This window comes from Filicampus tigris, chromosome 9 (genome assembly GCF_054856515.1).
Source record: "Filicampus tigris isolate MCC_2025a chromosome 9, RoL_Ftig_1.0, whole genome shotgun sequence".
Taxonomy (NCBI): Eukaryota; Metazoa; Chordata; class Actinopteri; order Syngnathiformes; family Syngnathidae; genus Filicampus; species Filicampus tigris.
In genome coordinates, this window is record NC_141225.1 from 25,013,164 (window position 1) to 25,039,006 (window position 25,843).

A 25,843-nucleotide genomic window follows, 5' to 3' on the forward strand; every position below is an offset into this window, starting at 1 on the left:
AATTTAAATTAAAAACATGAAATGAACAGAATAATCATTCAAGTCCTATAAAGTTAAACTTTTATTTTCAATTCAAATGAAAAAGACATGAAATGTTCTTGAATGGGGAATGTGCACGTTTTCAGCACGTAAAAGGGGCAATAAATCCTTTCTTGACTTGGATGCATTCTCAATTTTAGAGCAATGACATTTGAAAGACACATCGTGTGACGTGACCGTTGCCTTGCCTTGTAGTCTTAAATCAGGCGCAATTTTTGACTCTGGTTGAAACAACGCGATATTTCCAACGGGATGACGTCAACTCTCGTGCGGTGTCAATCACGGTGACACTGAAGCAGTCCGGGGCGGGCGCTCGCTCGTTGCAGATATTTTTCCCGTCCTCATCGGCTCACGCCACAAATTCGCCGCCTCGGTTCCGACCAACCGCACGAAATTGGGAAGCTTCGCTCCAGCGGCCGCCGTCGGGCGCTCCTGTGTGTCGGCGTGAAGAGCCTTCGGTCTCCCGTCGGACCTTCCGCGGCTCTCGGTGCAGGTCTGTGCGTCCATCCGGCTGCGGGTCGTTAGCACGCGAGGCTAGCTCCGGCGCACACCGGGAGGAGCTGAGTCTCTGCTCGCCTCTCGCCCTCTCGCCCTCTCGCCCTCTCGCCCTCTCGCCCTCTCGCCCCCTCGCCCTCTCGCCTCCTGGCTTTGCCGCAAACGGGACACTCGCGGCGACGTTTAGGGCTGCGTCCGGCGCAGCAAAACGGCCATGACACAAACCGCGAAGAGGTGGTGCCTAAACGGGGCGAAGAAGTTGGCCGCGCGGGCTTGGGAGGTGGCGGCTAGCCAAGCTAAAGCTAATGGTCAACATCAGCGCCGACGCTAAAGCTAAGCTAGTCGCTAGCTCTGCAGGTGTTTGTTGACAAGCTGCGAGCATCGTTAATGACCTCGAAAGTTGACCTTTTGGAGCATTACGGTGTATATTTGGAATGAACTGATTCAAATGACCCTGTTGGTCAAATCACGTTGAGGTTGCAGTCAGCTTCTCGAAACCATTGACTCTGTTTCAAGCGGCTTGTTTGCACAACAATCATGTTTGAGTTTATCATTTCATTTTAGGACTCAAATCTCTAGAATTACTTTGTTGATGTTATTCATGAGTATTCATATGAACATGTGAATTACAGCAAATAACACGTTTTTCTATTCCTTATATATACTTTAAATTAACTGGCCAATTAATCGGTTATCAGAATCTTGTTCTGCCAACAATCGGAATCAGCATCGGTCTCCGGTACTCTATATTGGTCGAGCCTTCGTTTTACAGGCCGCCATTTTGGAAAAAGGCTGAAAGGTAAGCAAATGTTTTTTGTCTTTTTTTCCTGGCGACTTCCATAGGTGGTGTCCAACTTGGGAGCAGCGGGCCAGCCGGGGCTCCATGAGTGCGACGGGGCAGCAGCATGGGGGGGGCCTGCGCTCCCGCCGGACGCTCGTCCGGGACCGCGAACCCGGCCCGGGCGCCGGCGTGGAGGCGAGCTGCTGGCTGGCGCCCGGAGTGCTGCGCAGGTTCATCGAGCTGCCCTCGCCCCCCCTCTCCAGGCATCAGCTCAAAAGGCTGGAGGAGCACAGGTACCACCCCCGTTGTTTGCCACCTTAAGGGTCTGCTCATAAACTTATAAACCCTTCAACTGGCACCGTGACATATTTTGTCAACCTTGTGGAATCGGATTAAACGCAGCGTTCAGAGTTGATTTTCTTGCCATTGTCAATTTGTCGGTGAACGGCTAATTCGCATGCGGTAATTTTTTTTCACTGGTGTCATCACGCTTGTGTCCCAAAATTGTTGAAAGGAAAAGTTTGGGAAAAGAATTGCGTCGCTCGTGCTCACCTGGGCTCTCACATGGCTCAATAAGGCTGTGTGATGTGGCCCTCCTAGTTTACCGCCTAGACGGGGAGTGGCACAAGTTGCCAGGAGATAACTTTCCTCCGCTGCGGTGCGCAGGTACAGCAGTGCGGGCTGCTCGCTGCTAGAGCCTCTGATGCAGCGCTACTGGGAGTGGCTGGTGGCGCGCGTCCCCGCCTGGATCGCGCCCAACCTCATCACCATCATCGGCCTGGCCACCAACATCGTCACCACCCTGGTGCTGGTCTACTACTGCCCCACCGCCACCGAGCAGGTCAGGATAATCCCCCGACCCAACCCACGGCCGCCCCCGCCCGGCCGTGTCCACGTTCTCTGTTGAGAGCGCCACTCGAAAATGGGCGACTGACGCTGCGCTTGGCAGGCTCCGCTGTGGGCGTACCTGATGTGCGCCGCGGGCCTCTTCGTGTACCAGTCGCTGGACGCCATCGACGGGAAGCAGGCCAGGCGCACTAACAGCAGCTCGCCTCTGGGGGAGCTCTTTGACCACGGCTGCGACTCCCTCTCCACAGGTCAGACGATTTTCTTTTGCTTTTTTTTGTCACATTTCATTTCCTTGTTCGGCACGTCGCTGGCACAGATAGATGGACAACATTACATTAGGTAAGAAATACATCGTTTTTAGATAAGTTTCCATATCCCGGTTGGGAATCACTGGTGCGGTAAAGTTCGGAGTCAAAGATTTGTTTCCGTGTTCTGCCATATTTTTGAATATTTCCCGATCGCAGGAATTCACTTTCATATTACTGTTGATGAATATTATTTTTCGGCTAACTGTTTCAATCAAATCCTCTCTCATTGAATCATTCGGCTTGCTGTTGGAAAATTTGTGGAGCGTAGGGCTGCTAGCTTAATGCTAACATACAATGGCAATTGCCACAGACAGGCTAGTGGAAATGAGCATCCGTGTAATTATCTCACTAATTCGAACAGCTTGAAATCAACTTGTCATCTTAGCCACTTGACTTTATTGATCAGCTTAACCCGTGTCACCCGCCTGCCAACTTCAGGCGAAGGCTGCCACACCACAACGGCGCTTTGCTACTCCGTGTTGTCACTTGGAGTTTTACTATTATCGATAAGACCTTGCGGAATAGCTTTTATTTCATGTTTCGTTAAAATGTTGCCTATTTTCAAGTAAATGTTAGAACAAATTCATATTGTTTAGAGTAAAAAAAAGAAAGGTCATCTTATGAGAATAAAGTTGTATTTTTCATGGAGAAAAAGTCGCAATGCCCACAAAAAAGTACGATGTATTTTGAGATGCAAAGTTATATTCCTACAAGAATAAACTTTGATTTTTCCAAGAGAGTTGCGATAGGACATTCAAGTCAAGTTTACCAAAAGTAGAAAATCATAGTTGAAGAAGAAAGATTTTGTTTTTGTCACATTTTATTTCGACTTGATGCTCAAAAGAAAAAGAACGTATTTCATTCTCAGAAGAAGAGTAGTATGTTATTCCCGTGACGTTATGCATTTTGTTCAGGGAAAAAGCTAACTTTATTCTTTTAATAAGGGATGTCATATTTTGGTGATGTTGTACAACCGCTGTGCTGGATTCTGACTTGAAACACAAGCGCGGTGCAAAGCGTGTCCTTCGCCACGCCGTCGGCAGGGCGTGACGCCGTCTGCTTTGGCCTTTGTAGTCTTTGTGGTGTTGGGAACGAGCATCGCCGTGCAGCTGGGCACCAACCCCGACTGGATGTTCTTCTGCTGCTTCGCCGGCATGTTCATGTTCTACTGCGCCCACTGGCAGACGTACGTGTCGGGGACGCTGAGATTCGGCATGTGAGTTGCCCGCGCGCGCGCGCGCGCGCGCACCCACCCCACAGCAAGGTACAAAGAAACCGCCGGCGCGTAAGCGCAGCCGGTCCGTTTGCCGAGGCAGAACGTGTTTGCGTGTGCTTCTGTAGGGTGCGGGGATTCGCTCCGAGCGCACCAAAAGATAATCACTCTGGATCATCTTTAGAAGCCCGATAATCGGGCCTGTTGCTAACGCCGGCGTCTTGTCCCTCAGCATCGACGTGACCGAAGTGCAGCTCTTCATCATTAGCATGTACCTGCTGGCCGCCCTCGGAGGCTCCGCCTTGTGGCAGGCGCTGGTAAGGCATGCGAAACCCCACGTGCACCAGCTCACCAATTAAAAAGGAATCAAGTAAAAATAGTAGGCAAGTACTAGTTTGAATGGTAATCATTATTATTAAGATACCTCATATCAGATGCATAAAATAAAGGATTGTTTTTGCTTGCTTGTTTTAACAAGAAAGACATTTCATACATTTTCGAGAAAATGGCCTATGTTTTGAGGGAGGGGTGGGGTACATTTTCAAGAAACTCATATCTAAAAAAAAAAAAGAAAAGTATATTTTCAAGGAAAAAAATGTGAACGTTTCGAGTTAATTGGAGGAAAACCTAAATTTCCAAGAAAAATAAGATGTGGGTGGGGCTAATACTACACTTAAAGTTGTTCCTGAGGGAAAAAAAGTTCAAGTTCATTTTTTACAAGGGGAAAAAAACGCATTTTCCAGAAAAGTCGTCCGAAAACATATTTTCACATCATTTTTGAAAATGTTCACATATCAAACATTTTCAGGAAAGGTTGCACATTTTCAAGATGAATAAATAATTTTTAAAAACATTGTATATTTTGGTGACTTTTTTTTCCCTCAAGAGAATTTTTTTTATTCATCTATATTTTTTTTAAAAATCTGTGATTTTCAAAAAAAAAGTTGTATATTTATAAAGGGAAAAAAAAAAAGAATCTCCCCCAAAAAAGGAAATTTGTGAAAAGTTGTTTTTTTAATCGTTTTCAAGAAAAGTTGAATAAGACTATTTTCAAGGGTTTTTTTGTAATAAACCTTGGGTGTTATGCAGACAAAATATGCCCAAGAAAAGGATTGTTTCCCCCGAAAGAAACAAAGGTTTTAAGACAGTTGTTTATTTAAACCAAAATGATCACGTGCTTGATGACCAAATGAAACCCATTGACAGATTTGTGAATGTGAAACCTTGTGCGGCCACCGGAGGGCGCCTGCCCGCCACAGTTCGGGCGATGCCAAGTTGTCGAGCCTGGTCACAAATGTGAACTCTCCTCATTTGGTTCCCAGGTGCTGCTCATCAGTACACCAAAAATCTAGCATATCAACCCTGAAAATGTGCATGTGTTGTTGTTGTTGCCGCCGTGTAGCCGACTGCCTTGAGTGTGCCCGCCACAGCTTGCAAATGTCTTTTCTGGACCTGCACAACGACTTGGAGTATTTTTCCCATTTGGGTAAAACAAAGAAGAAGAAGAAGAAGAAGAACAACAACGCAAATGTCGAATCCTGCCTTCCGTAATCGCCTGTCGCGCGCGTCATTCAAACAAATTGTGCTTCCGTTTGCCTCTCCAGATTCCGATTGTCAACATCCAGGTGAAAATGGTCCCTGCGGTTTTCACCTTTCTCGGAGCCATCTTCTCCTGCACCAACTACTTCAGAGTCATCTTCACCGGAGGCGTTGGCAAGAACGGCTCAACCATAGCTGTAAGTCGTTGTCGCGTTACAACATTTCCGTCGCCAAGGCAACATGAAACGTGCTCGGCTTGAGAGGCCGTCCGTGCCTGGCGGGAAGTTGGCCGTTTTGCTTTGAGGTGGCCGTTTTTGCGTCATGAGGCACTTTTGGTGAAAATTCAGCCCTGAAGTCGGTCTCATGCAGCAACATGAAATTTGGCAATCCCGAGTAGACGCACAAAAAGTCTTAGGATGCTCTCCATAAAAAGACAGAGGGAGTCTGCCGTTTAGGTTTAAAGTGGACGTTATTGGATCAGGTTGGTCTTTTCCCTGAAGATCTTTGATTTCTTTTTTGATTTTAAATCATCCCATGAAATTTGGCAGACATGTTTATCATGAGAAGACCCACCAAAAAGTCTCCATGCATAAAAAGGTGGCCACTTCAGAACGAGTTGTCCAAAGGTCTCGTCTCGTGTGATGAGGAGCCCGCCCCGACGAAGTTGACTTTGGCCTGGTGCGCCTTCCCAATTGTGCTTGTGTGTTTGCGTGCCGTCAGGGGACCAGCGTTCTGTCGCCGGTGCTGCACATCGGTTCCGTCATCGTTCTGGCCGTGATGATTTACAAGAAGTCTGCCGTCCAGCTCTTCGAGAAACACCCGTGTCTTTACATCCTGGCCTTTGGCTTCGTCTCCGCCAAGATCACCAATAAATTAGTCGTAAGTCAAACGGACCCCCTCCCCTTGAGTGCCGCGTCTGCGCTGAGCGCGCGCATACGACGGGGAGGGAAGGTGTCCCGCTCTGTCCGTCTTAAGAGGCTCCGCAAGCGTTTTCAATGCGACGCCGGCGTCTTGTTGTGTCCTCAGGTCGCGCACATGACAAAAAGCGAGATGCACCTGCACGACTTAGCCTTCCTGGGACCGGGCCTCCTGTTCCTCAATCAGTATTTCAATAGTTTTATTGACGAGTACCTGGTGCTGTGGATCGCACTGGTGAGTGAGTGAGTGAGTGCGTGTGTGAGAAATTCCTTTTTTTTAAAAAAAAAAAAAAAAAAGAAAGGATTGCATGTTTGCAATCCAAGTGTTCTTTTTTTGGAATGCCTTTTAGTTTTGGTTTTGCATTGTGAGGGCGCTAAGGCCAAGTGTGTGTGTGTGTGTGTGTGTGCGTGCGCGCGCAGGTGCTGTCCTTGTTGGACCTACTGCGTTACTGCGTCAGCGTGTGCAACCAGATCGCCGGCCACCTTCACATCTTCGTCTTCAAGATCAAGCCTTGCTCGCTGCACTGACGCACGCACGCCGTCCGTCTTAGCCGTTAGCTGGCGTGTCAAAAGTTGCCGCTTGAGCTAAGCCAGTGTCAGGAGCGGTCATGTGATCATACTGCAGCGTTACTTCCGGTCAGTGTTTGTTTGAAGACTTCAGGTGCTACCATCTCACACACACACGCACAGAAAGGAACAAAGAAAGCAAAAGTGTTTTCCGGCGCGTTGCTCTTCATAACCACGTCTGTATTTTTCTCTTTTTTTTTGTGTGTGTGTGTGACTTTTTTTTCTCTTGTAAATGGCTGGCTTTTGTTCGGCTTGCTTCCTCATTTTGCATTTCACGCACAATACAGCTGATTGCTAATTCATGTCTGAAGTTGCGATAATGATCCACTTATTCGGTGTACATTTCTGCGGGGTTATTTTATTTATCGTCAAGATGAATGGATGGAGTTTTTGTTTGTGCCAAAATTAAATAAATAAAGGCCTTAAAAAATAGCCGTAAAATATGAATGAGTGCAAAGGTAAAATAACTCCAATGCTCAATATCTTATCTTGTCTCATGACTGACTTGAAAGGTTTCAAGACGTTATTTTTTTTCTCATTGTGTCGGAAATCCTTAATTTACTGACTGACATTTGTGTTTACTAACATGATTATTGAATGGAATTAAAGCTGACCCGAAACGGATACTAATTCCGCGGAATCATTTGAAATTCTATGAAAATAACGTCATTGTTATTTGATCTTTAACAATGCCGTAAAATCAGCAAGAATGACTTTAAATGTGAATGTCTTTGAAATACAAGTCCCGCTAAGTACGTCAAATGTACTTGGTTCAATATAAATGCCGTTTCAAAGAATTAAACCTTCTGTTAAAAAAACAGGCTATGGAATAAATTATATTTTACAATTAAAAAAAAAAAAAGCGGGAGATGTAATGACTTTGTTCACATTAGAAAGAAGAATCTACTCTTTAATTTATTTAATTTTGGCATTAAAACACCTCTTTGGCTTCTGATTGTTTTCTTGCCTCGATTAACTTTTTTTTTTTTTTTTTCTCGTTATTATTCTGTGACATGCTTCATTTGTCGGAAGTCTAAAACGAAACATGACATTGTTACAGCGCCACCCACAGGCGCGCTCGCAGTCTTCGCTTTCAAATGCTTGTCGACTTTTGTTCAACGTCCAAAACAAACCGCAACACGGCGTCGCGACAGCGCCTCCAACAGGCCTGGCGTGTCAACCACAGGCTGCGGAGCGCGACATTTCCGTGCTTTGTGGACAGGCGAGGCCTTTCGGCAACGTCATTTGGACGCGATTACTTTTGAGGTTATTCATGTGTTTGAAAGTCCGAAAGACGGCGTTGTTACGGCGCCGCCCGCGGACGGGCCCGGCATGTCAACGTTGAAGTGCTTTGTGTGCCGACGGCCTTTTGTCAACATCTCGGTGGCGTGCTGAATTGGTTTCAAGCGCAAAAGAAAACACGGCATGGTGACAGCGCCACCCGCAGGCCCGGCCGGCCTGTCAACGACGCGCTTTGGAGTGGAAACTTTTCAAGTGCTTTCCGACATGTGACATTGTTAGGAGTGTGTGACGTTATTCACTTCCAGAAGCAAAACATGCTCTTCGTTAAGTCTGGCTGGAGCACTTTTCCCGTCGTGCGGACGAGTCCCACGCCGTGATGGCGCTTTTCGTTTTGGACTGCCATGAAATTAAAAACATGTTAGCAATTACTCTGAGACATGTCAACAAATCCCTCCTGACTGCTTTTTTTCTTTCCTTTTCTTTTTTTTTTTTTGGTCACAGGAAGTGACCAACATTTTTCCTAGGCCAACTCTGCTAGACACACACTCACACACACACACACACACGCGCGCGCGCACACACACCCGCATCGCATATCTGCTTTTCCTCTGCTGTCACACACACACACACGAGCGCACACACACACACGGACTGCGCGAGAGGGATGCGTGTGATTCAGCTGCTGAATTTTTAAAGCTGTTGTGGAACTTTGCGGGGTCAGTGTGGCGAAGGATTGCGTTACAAAGACACAAACTCCAAGACACGCACGCGTCCGCTCGACCACGACAGCGATTCTTCTTCTTCTTCTTCATGGACCGTCTGGTATGTTGCTTATCGCGCATCACACACGACGCGCACAAACTTGACCTGTCGACTTAATGGGCCTCTTTTCATCGTTTCTTAATCGTGTCAACGAAAGCTGCTGCAGTCGGTGCGTGTTTGGCAGTGCTGCCAAATATCCGTGCTACGAGCCCGTGTCATTTAAAAGTCATTGTTAGCAGTCATGTTTGTGTTCATGAATTGTAATTGTTACTTTTGAGTGGCAAGTGCCGATTACTAATAGGTTGATGAGCTTCACCAAAGCCCCCAAACAACACGTCAGGCGGGCTTAATGGTCCTGGTGGGCGACGACGCGCGACAGACGGACAAAGCCGATGTTTGCCTTTTGATTCATAATCGACAACAATTGTGACATGGTTTCATAGACATCAAATCACCATTCTTTTTTTTTTTAATACGATTCATCATTATTTTCCATTGATTGATGAAACGCATACACTTTTTTTATTAGAATTTCCACCCCTTTGTTGAAAAAATGATTCTCTCAACGTTTATGGAAATCGTTGTCAATTTGGTCATCAATGACCGATGGATTTATTGTTGCGCTTGTATGTCGTGGACAAATGAAGCTTAGTACCCTTGTAGGATTCATCATTGACCCTAACCTAGCGTAGGCATTTCCTCCATCTCAAAGACAATTTTAGTCTCGCATCCAATTGAGCCGTTTTGGTGGCGAGCGTTCAACAACGCTGACGTGCACGCGGCAAACATGAAAGCGGCATCAAAGAGTGAAACCCGCGTATTTGTTGAGTAAACATCATTTGCGCGTCTTTGGAATCGATTCGAATTGAGCGCACCTAATGTGTGTTTTGTTTTTGACATCTGTCAATGCTTTTGTCAACATCAAAGAGCCTTTGGCAAACGTATGGGCTTTGGTCAATAAAAAGAAATCTTAAGTCTTAAGCTGCAACGCCACTTTTTGTCAATCTCAGAGTGTCTTCGACAAGTCCGACGGGCGTGTTTTCGAGACGTCAAAGACAATTGCTCATCCGTTTTTGAAAACATCGAGGAGCCTCATAGGCGTTTAGTAAACGTCGCAATCGAGTCTTGAGCTAAGCTACCGTTTGTGCGCGGTCGGTTCACTCAGGCCCCAGCGGTCCTGATGCCGTCACCGTAGCAACATGAGCATCAACGTCCAGCGAGAGAAGGACGTCCTGCGGCGGCGGGCCAGCACCCCGGTCCGCCCCACCCAGCCGCAGCCGCCGCCGCCGCCCCCCCGCACCCGCGACCCCGCCGGCCCCCAGCGCAGGCACCCTCCCCTGGGCCAGTCGGCGTCCTACCACCCGGGGGACACGACCCTCCGCTACCGGGCGCAGTGGAGCGACGACTCGGAAGACGACTCGGAGTGCGTCCACCGGGTGCTGTTGCTGGGCGACCACGCCGTGGGCAAGAGCAGCCTGGCGGGAATCTTTGCGGGAGTGGCGGACAAAGACGACCTGCAAGGTGAGGGCGGCTTTCTTCAAAGTGGACATTGACGCAAAGGCCGGAGCCTTCAACAATGTGCGTTTGTAAACATCAAAGAGCATTTGGAGTTCAGCGCACCAAACCACTATTTCCGCACACTCCAGGTCCATTTAAAGGTCAAAGTACATCAATGTTTTCGTGAAACGCCAAGGAGAGTTTTCATCAAATATAACGGCTATTTTCATTCAAAAATATCAAAGACAATGTAGAGTTCAACGAAACTCGCGTAGTTTTGTTTAGAGTCTCCATAGAACCTTTCATACACGTTTGGTAAACATCAAACGAAGAATCTCCCGAAAAATTTCCCCACTGTGGGATCAATAAAGGCATTCTTATCTTATTCTTATCTTACCTTCCTGTGAAAAACGTTTGTCCTTTTTTCATTTTTATTTCCACATGAGTAAAAAATACCCAAAATGCACACGTGTTTTTCACAGGACCGCCACAATACGTCTTTTTGGGATCAACCCCAAAGTCTAACCACCCCAACTTGTGTGATCGTAAACACCAAAGCCATTCAGAGTCTTGAAAGAACCTGGCCTGCGTATGTTGTAAACACCAAAACGATGCATTCGTCACCGCCGATCCTTATACTGTAGATGGTTTTGAAAACATCCAAGACCATTTGGAGCCTAATTCACTTCCTGTCTTTTATGAGCATCAAAGACCATATCAAGATTCCACCTCCGATTTCACGTGTTCAGTTCATCTTCACCTACGTGCATTTGTAAAGATCAATGGCGTTGCGCCGTGCTCCAGTAGCTTCAGCAAACGCGGGTTCAACTTTGGCCAAATGGCTTCACGCGAGCCTCAGATCGCTGCTGCCGACGTCAATGGCGTTCGGTCGATCCGTCCGCGTCTACTTTGACTTTGAATGACCTCATTGATGGACCGTCTGCCACTGGCGGCGCTTTGACCCGCTTTCCGAGCGCCGCGTTGCCGCTGATTGTTTTGTTTGGTTTTTGTGCACGTTTCCAGAGGACGCGTACGAGCGGACGCTGACCGTCGACGGCAAGCGGACCACGCTGGTTGTCATGGATACGTGGACCAATGACAAACCGGTAAGACCGGGTCGACCTGACAAAAAACACCCGGGAGAGAGTCATTGACTATTGAAAACAACTGCCTTAAATGATGTTGACGCCAATTTATCTTGGGGTCATTGAGGATAAAGTCGTCTGTTTACATGAAACGTATAGGTTCGTTGATAACGAAATCATTTTCCATGTTTGCAAAATGTGTACTTTAGCAGAGTCGATGTATAAATTGGGGTTTACAAAAATGCATTTGTTTGGTCCCTTGTAGAGTAAATCATACTGACCCCAAAAAAGTGTTAGGTTCATAGCAGACAAAATCGTTACAAATGTTCACAAAAAGATAGCTTCTTTGAAAATTCACTTGTCTTAGATGTTTAGATGCGGGCGTTTTGCCCGTTGAAGAATAAAACGCGTGCTGTTTTTTGGAGAATAAATTCTGTCAGAGGTTAAGTATTGTCTTGGAAGATGGAAGTTCCTTTGCTGTTTTTAAAATCAATTCTTTGAGGACTCAATTGTCTTGGATGTTTACAGAACAGGCCTAATCGTCTTTGACGTTTAGAAAATGTGAAGCACATTCAGGACTCAAATGGCTTTGGGGCTATACGAACACGTATGTTAGGTTCTTTGAAGACTAAAGTGTCTCGGATGTTTACAGAAGGTATGTTGTGACCTAATTGCCTTTGATGTTTGCAAAATGTGTTCAGGAATAAATCAACTTTGGTGTTACGTGAACATTACGGCAAGAGTATTTTAGGTTCATTGAAGACTAAAGTGTCTGATATTTACAGAGCATGCCAAATCTTTGCTGTTTACAGGAACAAGTTCATTCTGTTTGATGTTTTGAAGACTTAATCGCCTTTGATATGCACATAAGCGTGCTTTGACGTTTACGGAAACACGGCAACTGAATTGACTGTAATTTTGACAGCGATGTTGACCAAAACTTTGATGTTTTTTTTGCCATCCGGTGTGAGGACGAAGACGGGCGTGCGGGCGGCGAGGTGCGCCTGCCGCGCGGCAGCGCGTACGTCATCGTGTACTCGGTCAGCGACCGGCGCAGCTTTGACGCGGCCGCCGAGCTTCGCATCGCGCTGAGGCGGCGCCGGCCGGCCGACGACGCGCCCATCATCTTGGTGGGCAACAAAAGCGACCTGGTGCGCTCCAGGGAGGTGCCGCTGCAAGGTGAACCTCTTTGATGCTTGCAAAGACACAGCTAGCTCATGGACTAAGTAAGGCGTATGATGGGTTTGTCGTGGACGCAAAATTATCTCTGATGTTCACAAACGTGCTAGTTTGACGATTGATTCCAAGTGTCTTTGATGTTTACACACAGGTGCGTACTTTTGTACTCGAAGTTGTCTTTGTTGCCGACACGAGCGCGTCTTCGAGTTCTTTGATGTTTACGAACACCCGGACGAATAATTGGCGGCTTAATCATGTTCAGACCAAAGTTAGTTTTGTGGTCAACTCAAAATGACGTTTGATGTTTGCAAACAACATGTGTGTGTGTTGTAATTGAAATCTTTGACGCTTGCAAAACGTACAATATAAATCATCTTTGGTTTTGACAAAACACATACTCACGTGCTCCTTGTGGATGCCAAATTGTCTTTGATGTTTACAGAAACATGACCATCTTTGATGTCTGTGATCTTTCCAAAACATAAGCTGTACTAGTCTTTGATGTTGACAAAACCTTTGAGGTTTGTCGACAACTCCAAATTGTCTTTGATTTTACAAAAGCATGTGATCGTGAACAACGTTTAACCGCCTTTGATGTTTGCAAAATCCCACACCTTGTGTTGTTTGATACTTTGATGTTTGCAAAAAAAACACAAAACACGTTTGTCGGGGTCTCTGGTTGGCTCTCTATGGTCGTTTTTGATATTTTTCCCCAGAGGGCCGAGCGTGCGCGATGGTGTTCGACTGCAAGTTCATCGAGACGTCGGCGTCCCTGCAGCACAACGTGAGCGAGCTCTTTGAGGGCGTGGTGCGCCAAATCCGCCTGCGCCTCAGCGGCGGATCGGACGCGGCGCACAGGCGCACAGGCGCGGCGTCCTGCAAGCGCCAGGAGAGCATCGGCCAGAAGGCGCGGCGCTTCCTGGACCGCTTGGTGGCGCGCAACAACCGGCGCGTGGCCGTCAGGGTCCGATCCAAGAGCTGCCACGACCTGGCCGTCCTGTGAGGGAGCCGCCGGCCGTCCGCGCCAAAAGATCGGCACTCGGACGCATTGGTTTCGGGCAACGACGGAAGGCCACTCTTGCCTCCGTGCCTCGGGACAACTTGCGTAAGTCTTTCAACCGGGAAGTCGCCTGCTAATGCTAAGCAGCGAATTGACCGAAACTCACTATGGAATCAGGAAGTAGCCTGACAACACCAAAGAAAGTACACAAGATCTATCGCTTTTCGGAAGATTTTTTGACGGACATTGCTTTCAGCCTGATAATGAAAAAAAACGCTAGCGATCGGAAATTCAAAATGGATTCCCTGAGCCAGGATCTAGCCTGATAAGTCCAAAAATGGGCTAACAAAAATGTGATTTTCATCACTTCGTAGATTTTGTTTTGATGTTTTGAGTCCCAATGACATGGTAACTTTTTTTGCTCATCCTTCATGAGCAAGGAAGTCGCATCTCATGAACAAATAGCCCACAAACAAGCACGCGCAAAAAAAGCAACTGGTCATTTTTATGTAAAAGTTATGTAGATCCCCGTTTCACAAGTTCTGTAACGTTCCATTGTGACTGAAAAAGACCATCATGCTAGCAAAGGGAGGAAAGTGACTTTTTGTACATTTTGTGTGAACTGAAAATGAAGCCCATGAACCAGGAAGTAGCTTAATAATAAAAAAGAAAGCAGAAAGTAAATACTCAGTTTGCGTTCTTTTATCACTCTCCTTGTTTATGTATATTTATCAACTTGCCTCCTAAAGCTAACCCCAAAATTGTAGAAACAAACACAATTATTCCCCTCCCCCCCACTTTTGTTTTTTGTTTTGGGGCTTCTGCCATGACACCAGTAACAGCGCGTAGACGTTCGAATCGACTTCCGTCCTTATAGCGAAATTAGGAAGTGAGTATGCCGTAAAGCAATTGGGGACATTTGTCTTTTTTTTTTTTTTTTTTACTTTACCAGATTGTGAACTGATGCCAGCGCCGCTATCATTTGCCGTTTGGCCTCGGCGGAGGTCTTCTTGTTTTTTCTTCTTGTTTTTGCCCGACGGAATAAAGTTTCGATGATCCCTATGCGATGATTATTCTCCTCATCGTTTGACACGGTGACGCAGGGGTTGCAAATGCAGGTCCACCAAGTCCAAAGGCTGCCACGGTTTAGCTGGAGCCTCGGGTGCTTGGCCAGGTAAAGGAGCTCGTGAGTGGAGGCGCCTGTCACCTCAACCCAACTGTGGGGAGCGAGGTTCGGACTTTCTGCCCCTGTCTTTGCCATCCGTCTCTGCCGCTGGCATCCTTCGCAGTTAGCTGCGGTGTTTACGTGCTGTCGTCATGGCAACGGGTTACAAAGTACAGGCAGGCATACGCTACACAATGGTGTTTAGTCACACATTTTAGCACACACACATACACACACACACTCTTCCGCTCGCATGCACTCTTGCACACGCTCACGGAGGACCGAGTGTGTTGAAGGGGGACAGTAGATGGACGAAGGGTGTTGAATGTTGATTTGTAATGGAAGGAATGCAAGACTCTACGCACCCCACGTGCACGCACGCACATCCGCGCGTAAACATCCTCCCGGAGGCCCAAAGCTGTAAGATCTCATTTCTTATGTGTGTGTGTGTGTGCGCATTTGTATGTCTGAGAGCGTGCATGTGAAGTATGCGTGTGGGTGAAAGAGTATGCGTGTGTGTGTACATGTATGAGAGAGTGCATGTCCTGCGAGACTGCATTTGCGTGTAAACGAGTGAGTGAGTGTGTGTTGTGTGAGAGTGTTTGTGAGTACGTGCATGTGTGTGACGGAAAGCATGTGCGCATGTGTGAGAGTTTTCCCCGAGCGTGCGTGTACGTGCAACCTTTGAGAAAGTGGTTGTGCGAGCGCGCGAGTGGAAGCGCAGCATTTGCGTTGTGTGAGAGCATGTCTTTTGAGTGTTGGTGTTCGTGGGTCTGAGCACGCACGCGTGTTGTCAACTAGGCTATTTGTGTCTGCCAACGTGTGACTGCGCGTGTGTGAGGCATATGCAAAAGTAAAATATTGAAAGCGTCAGCACTTTGTGTCTTTGATGGTTACCCCAACGCCTCATTAAAGACCTTTCTTTGATGTTTACAAACACATAGGTTGCCGTCCTTTAAGACAGACATGTTTGATGCATACAGAATATTTTTCTTCGCTTCATTAATGACCCCGTAGTGTCTTTGATGCTTGCAAACATGCAGGCTACTTTGTCAATCATTGTCAATGTTGTCTTTGATGTGGACAAAACCACATAGGCTTATGTGTCTGATGTTTACAAATACGTGTACACTGGCTTTGTTGGGGCTCTTTGATGTCTACAAACATGCACATTTGCTTCATTAATGGCACTTTGGTGGTGGCAAAACATGACTGTTACCATCGATAACTTCATTGTGTTTAATGTTCACAAATCACATACGTTAGCTTCAGTAAAAGACCCCCACGGGGTCTATGCTGTTTACAAACGCAATGTTAGTTTCATTAAGACCCAAGTGTCTTCAATGTTTACAAAGATGTACAAACGCTTTTCTGAGGACTCAAATGTCATCCCTAAATTTACAAAACACCCTTTTGTGTCATTGAGGATTCTAAAGTGCCTTTGATTTTTACAAACATGTCTGTTACAGTCGCTGAAGACTCATCCGTGTCTTTGACGTTTACAGTACATTAGCTTCATTAAAGATGCAAAACACATGCTAGATTTTCAGAAGACGAAATGATCTTTATTGTTCTCACACACACGCACGTCAAGTTTGGCTCCCTCTGCTGGTTGCTCGCTTGACGTTTTCCTGGCAAAAGTCATCCAAACTCCTGTACAAGAGCTGTGAAATTCATGTGATGTACTGTACTGTGCGCCGCATCCAGTCACACTTTGACTGGCAAGACGTTCCTTCGTTCAATCGCGGTCATAATCGCGTCCGCGTTGTTCTTTTTTTTTGCCTCCACACAAATATTTGCCTCGGGGTTTAGGCAATTCCTGACAGGCGTCTTGACATGTTGATGCGGCCTGGATGGTAAAAATACACGCGCGAACACGCATGGACGCCCCCCCCCCCCCCCCCCCCCCCCACACACACACACACTTGACGATAAAATGAAGAAAATGTGGAACGTTGGGATTGTTGTGGTCTTTGAGCTGCTTAACTAATCAATGGCAGATGAGCGTCGGCAGCATTCCTCCGGGACTCGTGTCAAGTTAATGATTTAATCACAGGAAAACAAGCTGAGGCCTTTCAAATTAAAAGGTAACTAGAGCGCTGGGCAATTGTTGGGATTTTTTGGGGTGTGGGGATAAATGAAGCAGAATGATTGAGTTTGATGTGTAGAACAACAACAACAACACCAAACGTCAGCTTCGTGATGCTGTAGGTGTGCGTCTGCAAAGTGTGTGAAATGTACTATTTCGCTTAATAATACAAATGCTAAACATCCATCCATCTTCTTCCGCTTATCCGGGGCCGCAGCTCCTAAATCGTCATTTTTAAATCCTAAATATAATACAAGAAAATAACATACAATATCAAATATGTCTAAATAATTACATACAAAATAATATAAGGCAGTCATTATTATGTTGTCATTTATTTTCTTTTGACTTTCTAATGTCGTTTGAATTGAATGTCTTACACAGGGACAACGTTCACTCAATACGGTAATTTGATGTCAATCAATGATATGAAAAATGTCATGTGAAATGAATTCAGTGTGCACTTGTGTTTATTTCATGAATGAACATTTCAACAAAGAATACAGCAGGTATGTATGTATGTATGTATATGTGTCGTCGGCCAAATATTGCTCAGCGCATCCACATCGGGCCCAAAAAGCAACAACAACAAAATTGCTTGATGGTGAACACGCCACCTGTCCTTGAGACGCCTCGACTTTTATTTTGAAAAGCGTTTAGCGGACGCGTCGTGCGTAATTGACGTCGCTGTCTGCTCGGCTCGGCTCGGCTCGGCTCGGCTCGGTTCTGTTCTGCTTGCATGCTGAAGAGTCGCCCAGTTTTGTGTGTGTTTGCAGTGCAAAGTGTCTCTTGAGCAGGATGAACAGCGCAGGTAAGCACCCGGCAAGCCAACAACACGAACCAAAGAACAAGAAAAAGCGCCCAGATCGCTCTGCAGATTCCAGATCGGTTTGCAGCGCACAACCTTCAAGCGTTTGCTCACATGAAGTGCGCGGGACGCTTTGTCTTGATTGTTTTGTTCACGTTTAGTCACCAATAACAAGCTTTCAAGCACTTTGGCACCCACGGGCACTACATTGACTCCAATTGGGCTACCCTTGCGCAACAATCAGGTCACGTGACCGCACGGGCGTTTCCAATGGTGGAGAAATTCAATCGTGGAATGAGCCAAGTGGGAATTCGTCACCAGGCACACCTTTTAAACCGCATTTGTACTTTACCGCCTCTTTTTATTATTACCGTTATTATTACTCTTCAGTTATCGAGCCAACGTCTGTCTGTCTGTCTGTCTGTCCATTGATCTATTCATCCGCGTTCGTATCCATCTCAAATCTTTTAGCCTTTTCTCTCAGTCTGTGTGCTTGTAAATGTTTGGGATGTTTCAAAGTGAGCCGTGGGTGTCATGTTGTGCAACGTGAGTGAGTGTCCCAACAGCTGCACGCACGCATGCATTTCGCTGTGCGCGCGCGTGCGCAGACGTGTTTTGTTGGAGAGACTTCTCGCGCGTATTGGATTTCTTGGTGGCAAAGTCGACTTGAATGGCGAACGCCGAGGCTTGGTTCGCCCGCTTTTATTTGACTTAATGTTCCCACGTGTTCCACTTGTCGCATCATTTTGACTTCCTGTAAGTGTCCCGTGACTTTTGTCCAACGTACACGTTTTTTTCCTCCATGTCCTGTTTGTGTCCTAAAGTGTGACCCACTTCCCGCATTTTCTTACTTTTTTACATTTTTTTGTTTTTTTTGTTTACGTCCTGTACGTGTCCTGATACTTTTGTCCAAATTGCCGGGTATTCATTTCACATCCTTTTTGTCCCAATACTTTCGTCCAATCTCCCCTATTTCATTTGACTTCCTGTCTACGTCCCAATACCTTTGTTCAAACTGCACATTTTCGCTTCCTGTGTGTGTGTGTGTGTGTGTGTCCTCATACTTTTTTCCACATGTTCATCACGTTTTAAATCCTGCATGTGTCCCAATAGTTTTGAAGTGTTGGGATACATATCGGAAGTGAAAAGTGAATACAGTGTGGGAGGTTGGACAAAAGTATCGGGACACGCACGGGACATTGGTATTCTTTGTTTTAACTTTGGCCGTCGCGGACTTCCTGTTGTCCCTCCCAACACCTTTGAGCTTGCGCCAAAAGCCTTGCGTCCTGTCTGATGCGTTGGTTGCGTTTCAGCCGCGTACCCGCCTGTGGCCGCGCCCGCCGACAACATGTTCCCCAACATGCCCGGCTACGAGGGAGGCGCAGGAGGTGAGGGCCGGAAAGCCAAAAGGATCGCTTCAACTTTGGATGCGTGTTCCCCAATGTTGCCTTTGCGTCCAGGTTTCCTGCCTCCGCCCATGCCCGCGGAGCCCGCGGCCCCGCCCCAACCGGGCCCCGAGCCCGACGACTGGAGGTGAGGCTTCCGGCCGCCCGACCGACGCATTAAAGACAACAGCCAACCACAACATGGGCTTGAAATCCTAAATCCCATTTCAAACCCAAACCATTCTATGAAATAGTCAACTCGGCTAAGGACCCTAATTTGACACCCTAAAGCAGGCTTGACACCCTCATTTGAAACCATAACTTTGTCTTAAAAGCCTGATTTGAAACCCAATTAGTCGGTCTTGAAACCCTAAGCATGATTTGAAAACCTTGAGCAGGTTTGTAAGGCGTCAACCTTGACTTTTACTCCAAGTTGAACAGACATGGAGCAGCGACGCATACAAACAGAGCATATCGCAACGGGCAGACGTTCTCTCCGTTCTGTGGGAAGGACTATTGCCGGAGTGTAGTTGGAGACCTTCTCCGCCTCTTCTTCTTGCTCTCGTTTACACGGCAATTGCTCCGGTCGAGCTCAGGCCTGCTGGCATTTTGTGCCACTTTGTGCTACTGTACTGAAGGTGGATAAAATAGCCGACACTCAGATCCTCTTCGTTGCGTGCGTGCCTGCGTGCGTGCGTGCGTGCGTGCCTGCCTGCCTGCGTGGTAGCATCCCATCGTTGTCTGAGGACGTCGCCCGCGAGGCCTTCCAGAGCTTCGCGGCGTCCAACTGCTGCTACAGCAAAGCGCCGGCCAACGACGGGGTCATCACACAAATGGAGCCGTTCAACACCTACAGGGTTAGCATGGACGCTAAATGCTACACTTGCTTCACTTTGCACTTCCTGGACGTGTCCCAATCATTTTGTCCAAGCTCACACCTTTCTCTTATTTCCTCCGTGTCACAATACTTTTGTCCGGAGTTTCTCAGTTCGGCACTTTTCATCATTTCCTGTCTGTGTCGCGATAGCTGGGTCCCATTTCCCGACTTTTCACTTCCTGCTGTTGTCCCATTATTTTTGCCCAACATTCTTCATTCTTTCATTATCTTTTCACTTCATGACTGTGACTCTAAACTTTCATCCAAATTCCCACACTTTTTTACCCTCACAACTTATCTCTCTCAGTCCTTTTGTCCGCATTTCTACACTTCTTCCATTTTCACTTCCTGTTTGTGTCCAAATCAGGCTTCGAACGTTTTTCAGCGCACTTAGTTCAAGATTAATTGAATTTTTAATAAGATTCTTAAACACGTCTTTTGGTCCTTTTGAAACATGACATACCACTGGCAATTAAATGTTCACGGAACCTTTAGATTTAAAACAGGGAAATAAGTCACAGTGCCAATTACATTTCAAACATGAATAACAACTGGCAATTAAATGTTCTCGTAACTTTTTAATTCCAAAACAAGGAAATATGTTAAATAAAAAAAATTCTATTCACCAGTCCAGGGCAGAGTTCATTTGAAACATGGCATATTGTTGACAATAAATGTTCACTGAACTTTTAGATTTAAAAGGAGGGAAATAGGTAACAGTGTCCTTGCAAGTGGGTCAGACATAGTTGTTGCCTATCTCAGTGGGTAAAAAAAGAGTCCAATTTCCACCTTTCCTTAAATGGTCGGCCCTCGCTGTCAACTTGACTTTTTGAATTCATTGTCGCCATTTCCGAAAGTGTCCCGGGGCGTTGTGGAGTTGGACGTAGTGCTGCCGCCCACTTGTGTGTCAATGTGAAATTGCATTTAGTTTCTTTTAGCCAGACGTTCTTCATTTGAGGGCAGGTGCTCCAATTTGACCGCGGGCCGCATTTGGACATGTCTGATTTACAACAAATGTTTTGACAATTTCAATTTGACTTATTTCATTCTTTTTTGTTGACTGTAATCCTCTTAGTCAGAAATTTTTGGTCTTTTGATTTCTTCCGTCTTCACTTTCTGTCTTGTCCCAACACCAAATCCAAATTTCATTCATTTCGTTGTGTGTTCATTAGTATCGACTGGAGACTTACACCGAGTCCAGGTCAACCGAGTGGGGCAGCAAACCTCACGAAGGTATGCGCGCGCACGCGCGCGCGCGCATAAGACACGTAAGGTGTCTTATTGACAAGTGTGTGCGCGTGCGGTCCGAATGAGCAGGCGAGGTTCCGGACTTCTATACTCAGACGGCCCCCCGCCCGTGGGAGATCCAGGCCACGCCCCCCAACGTGTTCACCGACCACACGGAGCTCATCCGCGTGCCCTACACCTCCTCGGTCAAGGTGAGCGTGCCCGTGTGGCTCGGCAAGTGTTGCGAACGCGCGTTTAAGGCCGCGCGTGTGGTGTGGTGTGGTGTAGGATTGCCACGACTGCGGCGGGACCGGCAAGAAGCCGTGTAAGGACTGCACCGGAAGCGGACATGTAAGTCGGCCATTTGGCTCAGTGGCTATTTCCAGCGCGACTGCCGCGGTGCCGTACGCCGAGTCGGCGTTAATCTGCCCCCGGGCTCGCATCGCAACCGTCACGTGACCAAACCCGAACGAGCGCGTTTAGCGCGTATGCCAACGATGGCTAGCATGACGATGGCGTGATGAGCCAAAGTGGGTTGATTTCGTTCCAACCGTGACGTCAACAAGCCGCAGTTATGCGCAGTAGAAAGTCTGCTAACCGTTTTCCGGATTTGGTCACGCGACATTGGCAATGCGAGCCCGAGGCCGTTTTTTTTTCTTTTTCCGGCCGGTCTATAAACGGGCCAGTCGAAGCACCGACTCCGCACCGCCGTTGGAATGACGTGTTGGTGTTTGCGTTTCAGAAACCCTGCTGGGTGTGTAACGGCTCGGGCAGCAAAAACGATGACAACTGCTCCCACTGTAACGCTACAGGCAAAGAGAGGTACCGCGCCCCGCTGCAACTCATCGACTCTGCCGCCTTGACTTGCGCGTTTGATTCGTTCCGGGACCGTGCTCGCGACTCAAAATGTGTCTCAAATCATCTTTCCCCACTGCAATGAATGGAAAAGCCATTTCATCTCTTCACCCCCCAATAAAAAAAAATCTTGTTTCATGTTTTTTAAAAGGCAAAATAGCACTATTGCACTTTCTAAACACATACATGAATAGCACAACGACATCCGATGTAAAGAATTCAACAGTTTGTGCTTCAATTCACTGGGAATTGGTGCCGCTCCTTCTGGTGTGCGTTCCTTGGCCACCGGGGGGCACTCTTGTACCGACGTAGATAGAAGACTTTTTAAGTACGTGGCTCATGTTGCTGTAGTAATATCTGTTCTTCGCAGAGGATAAAGAGTATGCGCCTGTGACTACTATTTTCTTGTGCGTCTCCATGTGTTGCTGTTTGTTTGGAAGGGCTTCCCAGACGTTGATGCTAGTTTCATGTGCGTGCGCGCGTAGGTGCAGGAAGTGTGACGGCCGCGGCTACGAAAATTGCGAGACGTGCAAGGGAAAGCGACAACTGCTGACCTTCATCCAGCTCAAAGTGGAATGGTGAGCGGCGCCACGCGCTCTGACGATCGTCTCCCCGGTGACATGCAGCTCGGACTGGACTTTGAAGCTTTGGAAAACAAACTTTGGTTTCTGTGATTTGTTGGCGTCAACTGACGATGTCGTTGGGCCAGTCCAAGTTTTGCTCCGAGCAACCAATCGGAGGACGGCAAAAAGGCAAACGCCGTCGAGGGCCGGCGCGTCGGCCCGCTGAGGACCGATTGGAATTTGCCTTGCTGAAGCAAACTCTTGGCATTGAACAAATACAAGAAACCTTCACATTTCGCTTTTACATTTTGCGCCCCCCCCCCCCCCCCCGTGGCAAAAAAAGCAGAACTTTGACCGTTTTTGAAATTCAAGAAAACGCTATTTTTAGCAAGCATCTTTAATTGTTTGCATAACAGCACAATTGGCAGTCATCTTTACCTTATTGTCACAATGTCCCCCCGCGCCCCTGAAAAAATTCTAATGCGCTCGCTAAACATGGTGGAAACGGAACAGAATCGCATGTGCGTGCGTGCGCACAGGACAAACCACGTCGAGGATCACCTGGCGGAGCAGAACAGCGGCTTGAAGATCGAGAACCTGCGTTCAGTCAGCGGCAAGGAGCTGTTCAAGAACAACAACTACCTGGTACACGCCGCGTTCGCGCGCGCACACATGCCGCTCTCACCAACGTGCAACAAAACACACATGCGTTGAAATACAGGTGTGCACACAAACGTATACATTTACATCAACTCACTCATACACACAATGCATTTTCACATTTATAAACACACAAGCCAAAACACACACACACACACACACACACTTCATCGGCTTTGACGCCATCTTGCGGCATCTTTGGGACAACGAGCAACAACCACAAATGTGAGGCGTTGAATTTGTGAGTGAGCGCCCGCCGTCTGCTTTTTGTCCGGCGGCCGCTTGGCGCCTCAGGTGTACCCGCTGGCGGGCTTCCCCGAGCCGGCCATCGGCGAGGCGTCGGCGAGGCTGGTCCAAGAGCACCAGAGCAAGTACGCCCAGACCTCCAGGATCCTGCAGCAGGTACGCGCGCGCACTTGCGACCGACCAAGGAAGGAAGGAAGGAAGGAAGGAAGGCTGGCTGGCTGGCTGGAAGGAAGGAAGGAAGGCAGGAAGGCTTGCCGCTAACGGCGCTGCGAAAGCCGCGTGTGCATCCTTGCTAACTAGCGCAAAAAACAGGACGTTGGGACGATTGGCTGGCCTTCAAAACAGGAAGTGGAGCCGAGCCATGCCGCTTCTTTCCCGCCCGCCTCCGTGCAAAGCTCAACACTCGTTTGTCATGTGTGTGCGTGGGCGTGCATGTGTGTCCGTGGAAATGTTTCTTTCTGTGTGCATATGCGTGATTCCCAATGCGTGTTTATCAAAGTGGGTACGTGTTTGTGCGCGTGGTCTGTATTTGTGTCTGTATTTGTGTACATGAATGTTTGTGTATGTGCATATTTTGTCTGTTTTTTGCATGTTTGTGTGTCTCTTCATGTGCGAAATTTGATGTAGCGCGTGTCCATCTCTGTGTGTAAAGTGTGTTTTATGTTTGTGTGTATGGTTTTGTGAGCGTGTGTTTGTATGTGTGTTTTTGCTCATCTGTATGTTTCGTTTGTATTTTGTCTTGTTAATGTGTGTGTATGCGTGTTGTTGTTGCGTGCACAGAGGCAGACGGTGGAGTTGATCCCGATCACCAAAGTGAGCTACAAGTGGAAAGGCGACTCTCACGTCTTTTACGTGTTTGGCAACGAGCAGCAAGTCAGCGCTGCCAACTACCCGGCCAACTGCTGCTGCGTCATCCTCTAGGCGCAGGAAGTCCCGCCTCTTCCACTTCCTCTTTTAATGGACGAGCGCATGAAGCAAAAATGTCATCGGGTGGTCAAATTTAGACTGTGGGTCGGAGGGAATCCACCATAGCATTGGATTGAAACATTTTCTTGCTCTCGCTGTCCAATTAAAAATACAAAAAACCAACGAGGTTTGGGATGCTGAAGTGCATCTTAAAAATAAAAAATAAAATAAAAATGCAAAAAATTCGATTGAAATTTACAAAAACAAAACCTCACCAAATCTGCGCACTTTTTGTTGGACAGTCTCAGGCTTCGTTTATACGCCGTTGCCGTCCAATTTTAAAAGTCGAAACTTGATCAACCTTTCGGTTCAACGGCTTAAGTTTGTTTGTTTGTTTTGAGTTAGAATATACACCCCCCGCAAAAAACTAAACACTTTTTAACCAATCACAAATTTTATTTACAAACTAAATTTGGATGGGTTTGGTTAGACAGTGGATTTTTGTAGACAACAATGCCATTGCTGGCCAATAAGTTAAAAGAAATAAAAGTGTTAGTTATTTAACTCATTTATATATATATAAAATTAGAATTGTATAAAATTGATATGAATAAAGTATAACAAATATATTAAATTCATGAAAATAATTTCACAAATATTTCATTTTATTTGATTAAATACACAACAGTTTTTTTTTCACTAATAAAATGTGCATGTTTTTTGTTGAACGTCACTGATTTTAATGACAAATACAAGAAATAGAAATGTCATAGATTAGCTCAATAAATCGTTAGTCAGTCGGAGGTTAAGCTAAATGCAAAGAAATCAGCGCCGAAGTTGATCGAAAACACTAAATTGAGCATTTTTGTTGTTGTTGTTGTTGCTGTTTTTTTAAAGAGCCACTCAGCCCAAATATTGCTGTTTATGCTGTTTTTTGACACGATTACCTCTTCTCTGGGTCCATCACTTTGAATGAAATGCGAGACTTTGTGGATGTTTTCAACTTTATGGTCTAATCTCGATAGGAGCAAATAACCTGCGGGACAAAATACGAATGTGCTTGTCATGAAATTGTCCATTAAGTGTCTTGCATTTGTGATTGGTTAGTACAATATTCAAATGTGACTTCCTTCAGAAAACTCTGGTGCTCCCAACTGGCTGCCTCCAAGGACAACCGCATTGAGTCGTTGCCAAATCGTTGGGTTTTTTTTCCAAGTGAATATGTACTGTGGCAATACGTGTTAGCCTTTCTATAAACAAACTGCTGAATCATTACGCAGCATTTTCCTGTGACATATCCACTATTGCATGATGTTAGTGAACTTTTAGAATTTGTCCAAGCATACTCACGAGCTTGACGGCTCAATAGATGACAAATGACTTGTTGATGACAAATGACTTCTTGATGACGATGACTTGATGGCTAGTAATGTTGGTGTAGTAGCACCGTTTATCATTGAGTCCCTGTAAAAACAAATAAACTCTCACTGGGCTCTGCTCTCACTTTTTTCATATAACTAATGTACGAGGGGGGGGGGCGCATTTTAACATTTTTAACTGTAATACATGTGTACCTGTATGTAGCTACA

At 46.6% G+C, this 25,843-nt stretch overlaps 3 protein-coding genes across 4 annotated transcripts; all 3 read left to right on the forward strand.

Annotated features, from left to right (window-relative positions):
- The first annotated feature begins 279 nt into the window (after positions 1–279).
- On the forward strand, positions 280–8,378 carry cept1b (choline/ethanolamine phosphotransferase 1b). Its single transcript, XM_086041043.1, has 10 exons — positions 280–532; positions 1,378–1,608; positions 1,982–2,156; positions 2,265–2,412; positions 3,547–3,688; positions 3,918–4,002; positions 5,290–5,421; positions 5,945–6,103; positions 6,251–6,376; positions 6,562–8,378. Exons 2-10 carry the CDS (start codon positions 1,418–1,420, stop codon positions 6,667–6,669), a joined length of 1,266 nt encoding a protein of 421 aa, XP_085897169.1. The 5' UTR covers positions 280–532; positions 1,378–1,417; the 3' UTR covers positions 6,670–8,378.
- A 157-nt stretch (positions 8,379–8,535) lies between these two features.
- On the forward strand, positions 8,536–14,535 carry rem1 (RAS (RAD and GEM)-like GTP-binding 1). The gene is made up of 5 exons (XM_086041045.1): positions 8,536–8,772; positions 9,878–10,233; positions 11,233–11,315; positions 12,266–12,473; positions 13,190–14,535. The coding sequence occupies exons 2-5, from the start codon at positions 9,912–9,914 to the stop codon at positions 13,474–13,476; spliced, it is 900 nt and encodes a 299-aa protein (XP_085897171.1). The 5' UTR covers positions 8,536–8,772; positions 9,878–9,911; the 3' UTR covers positions 13,477–14,535.
- A 2,047-nt stretch (positions 14,536–16,582) lies between these two features.
- LOC147142748 (protein SSUH2 homolog) lies at positions 16,583–25,747 on the forward strand. Of its 2 annotated transcripts, none has more exons than XM_086041580.1 (12): positions 16,583–17,538; positions 18,849–18,923; positions 18,996–19,068; positions 19,648–19,777; positions 20,970–21,030; positions 21,115–21,236; positions 21,313–21,375; positions 21,767–21,846; positions 22,365–22,457; positions 22,982–23,087; positions 23,397–23,504; positions 24,129–25,747. In XM_086041580.1, exons 1-12 carry the CDS (start codon positions 17,526–17,528, stop codon positions 24,267–24,269), a joined length of 1,065 nt encoding a protein of 354 aa, XP_085897706.1. In that variant the 5' UTR covers positions 16,583–17,525; the 3' UTR covers positions 24,270–25,747. The 2 variants fall into 2 exon arrangements, with proteins under 2 accessions (XP_085897706.1, XP_085897707.1); XM_086041581.1 differs by lacking the exon at positions 16,583–17,538 and adding an exon at positions 17,588–18,291.
- The last annotated feature ends 96 nt before the right edge of the window (positions 25,748–25,843 follow it).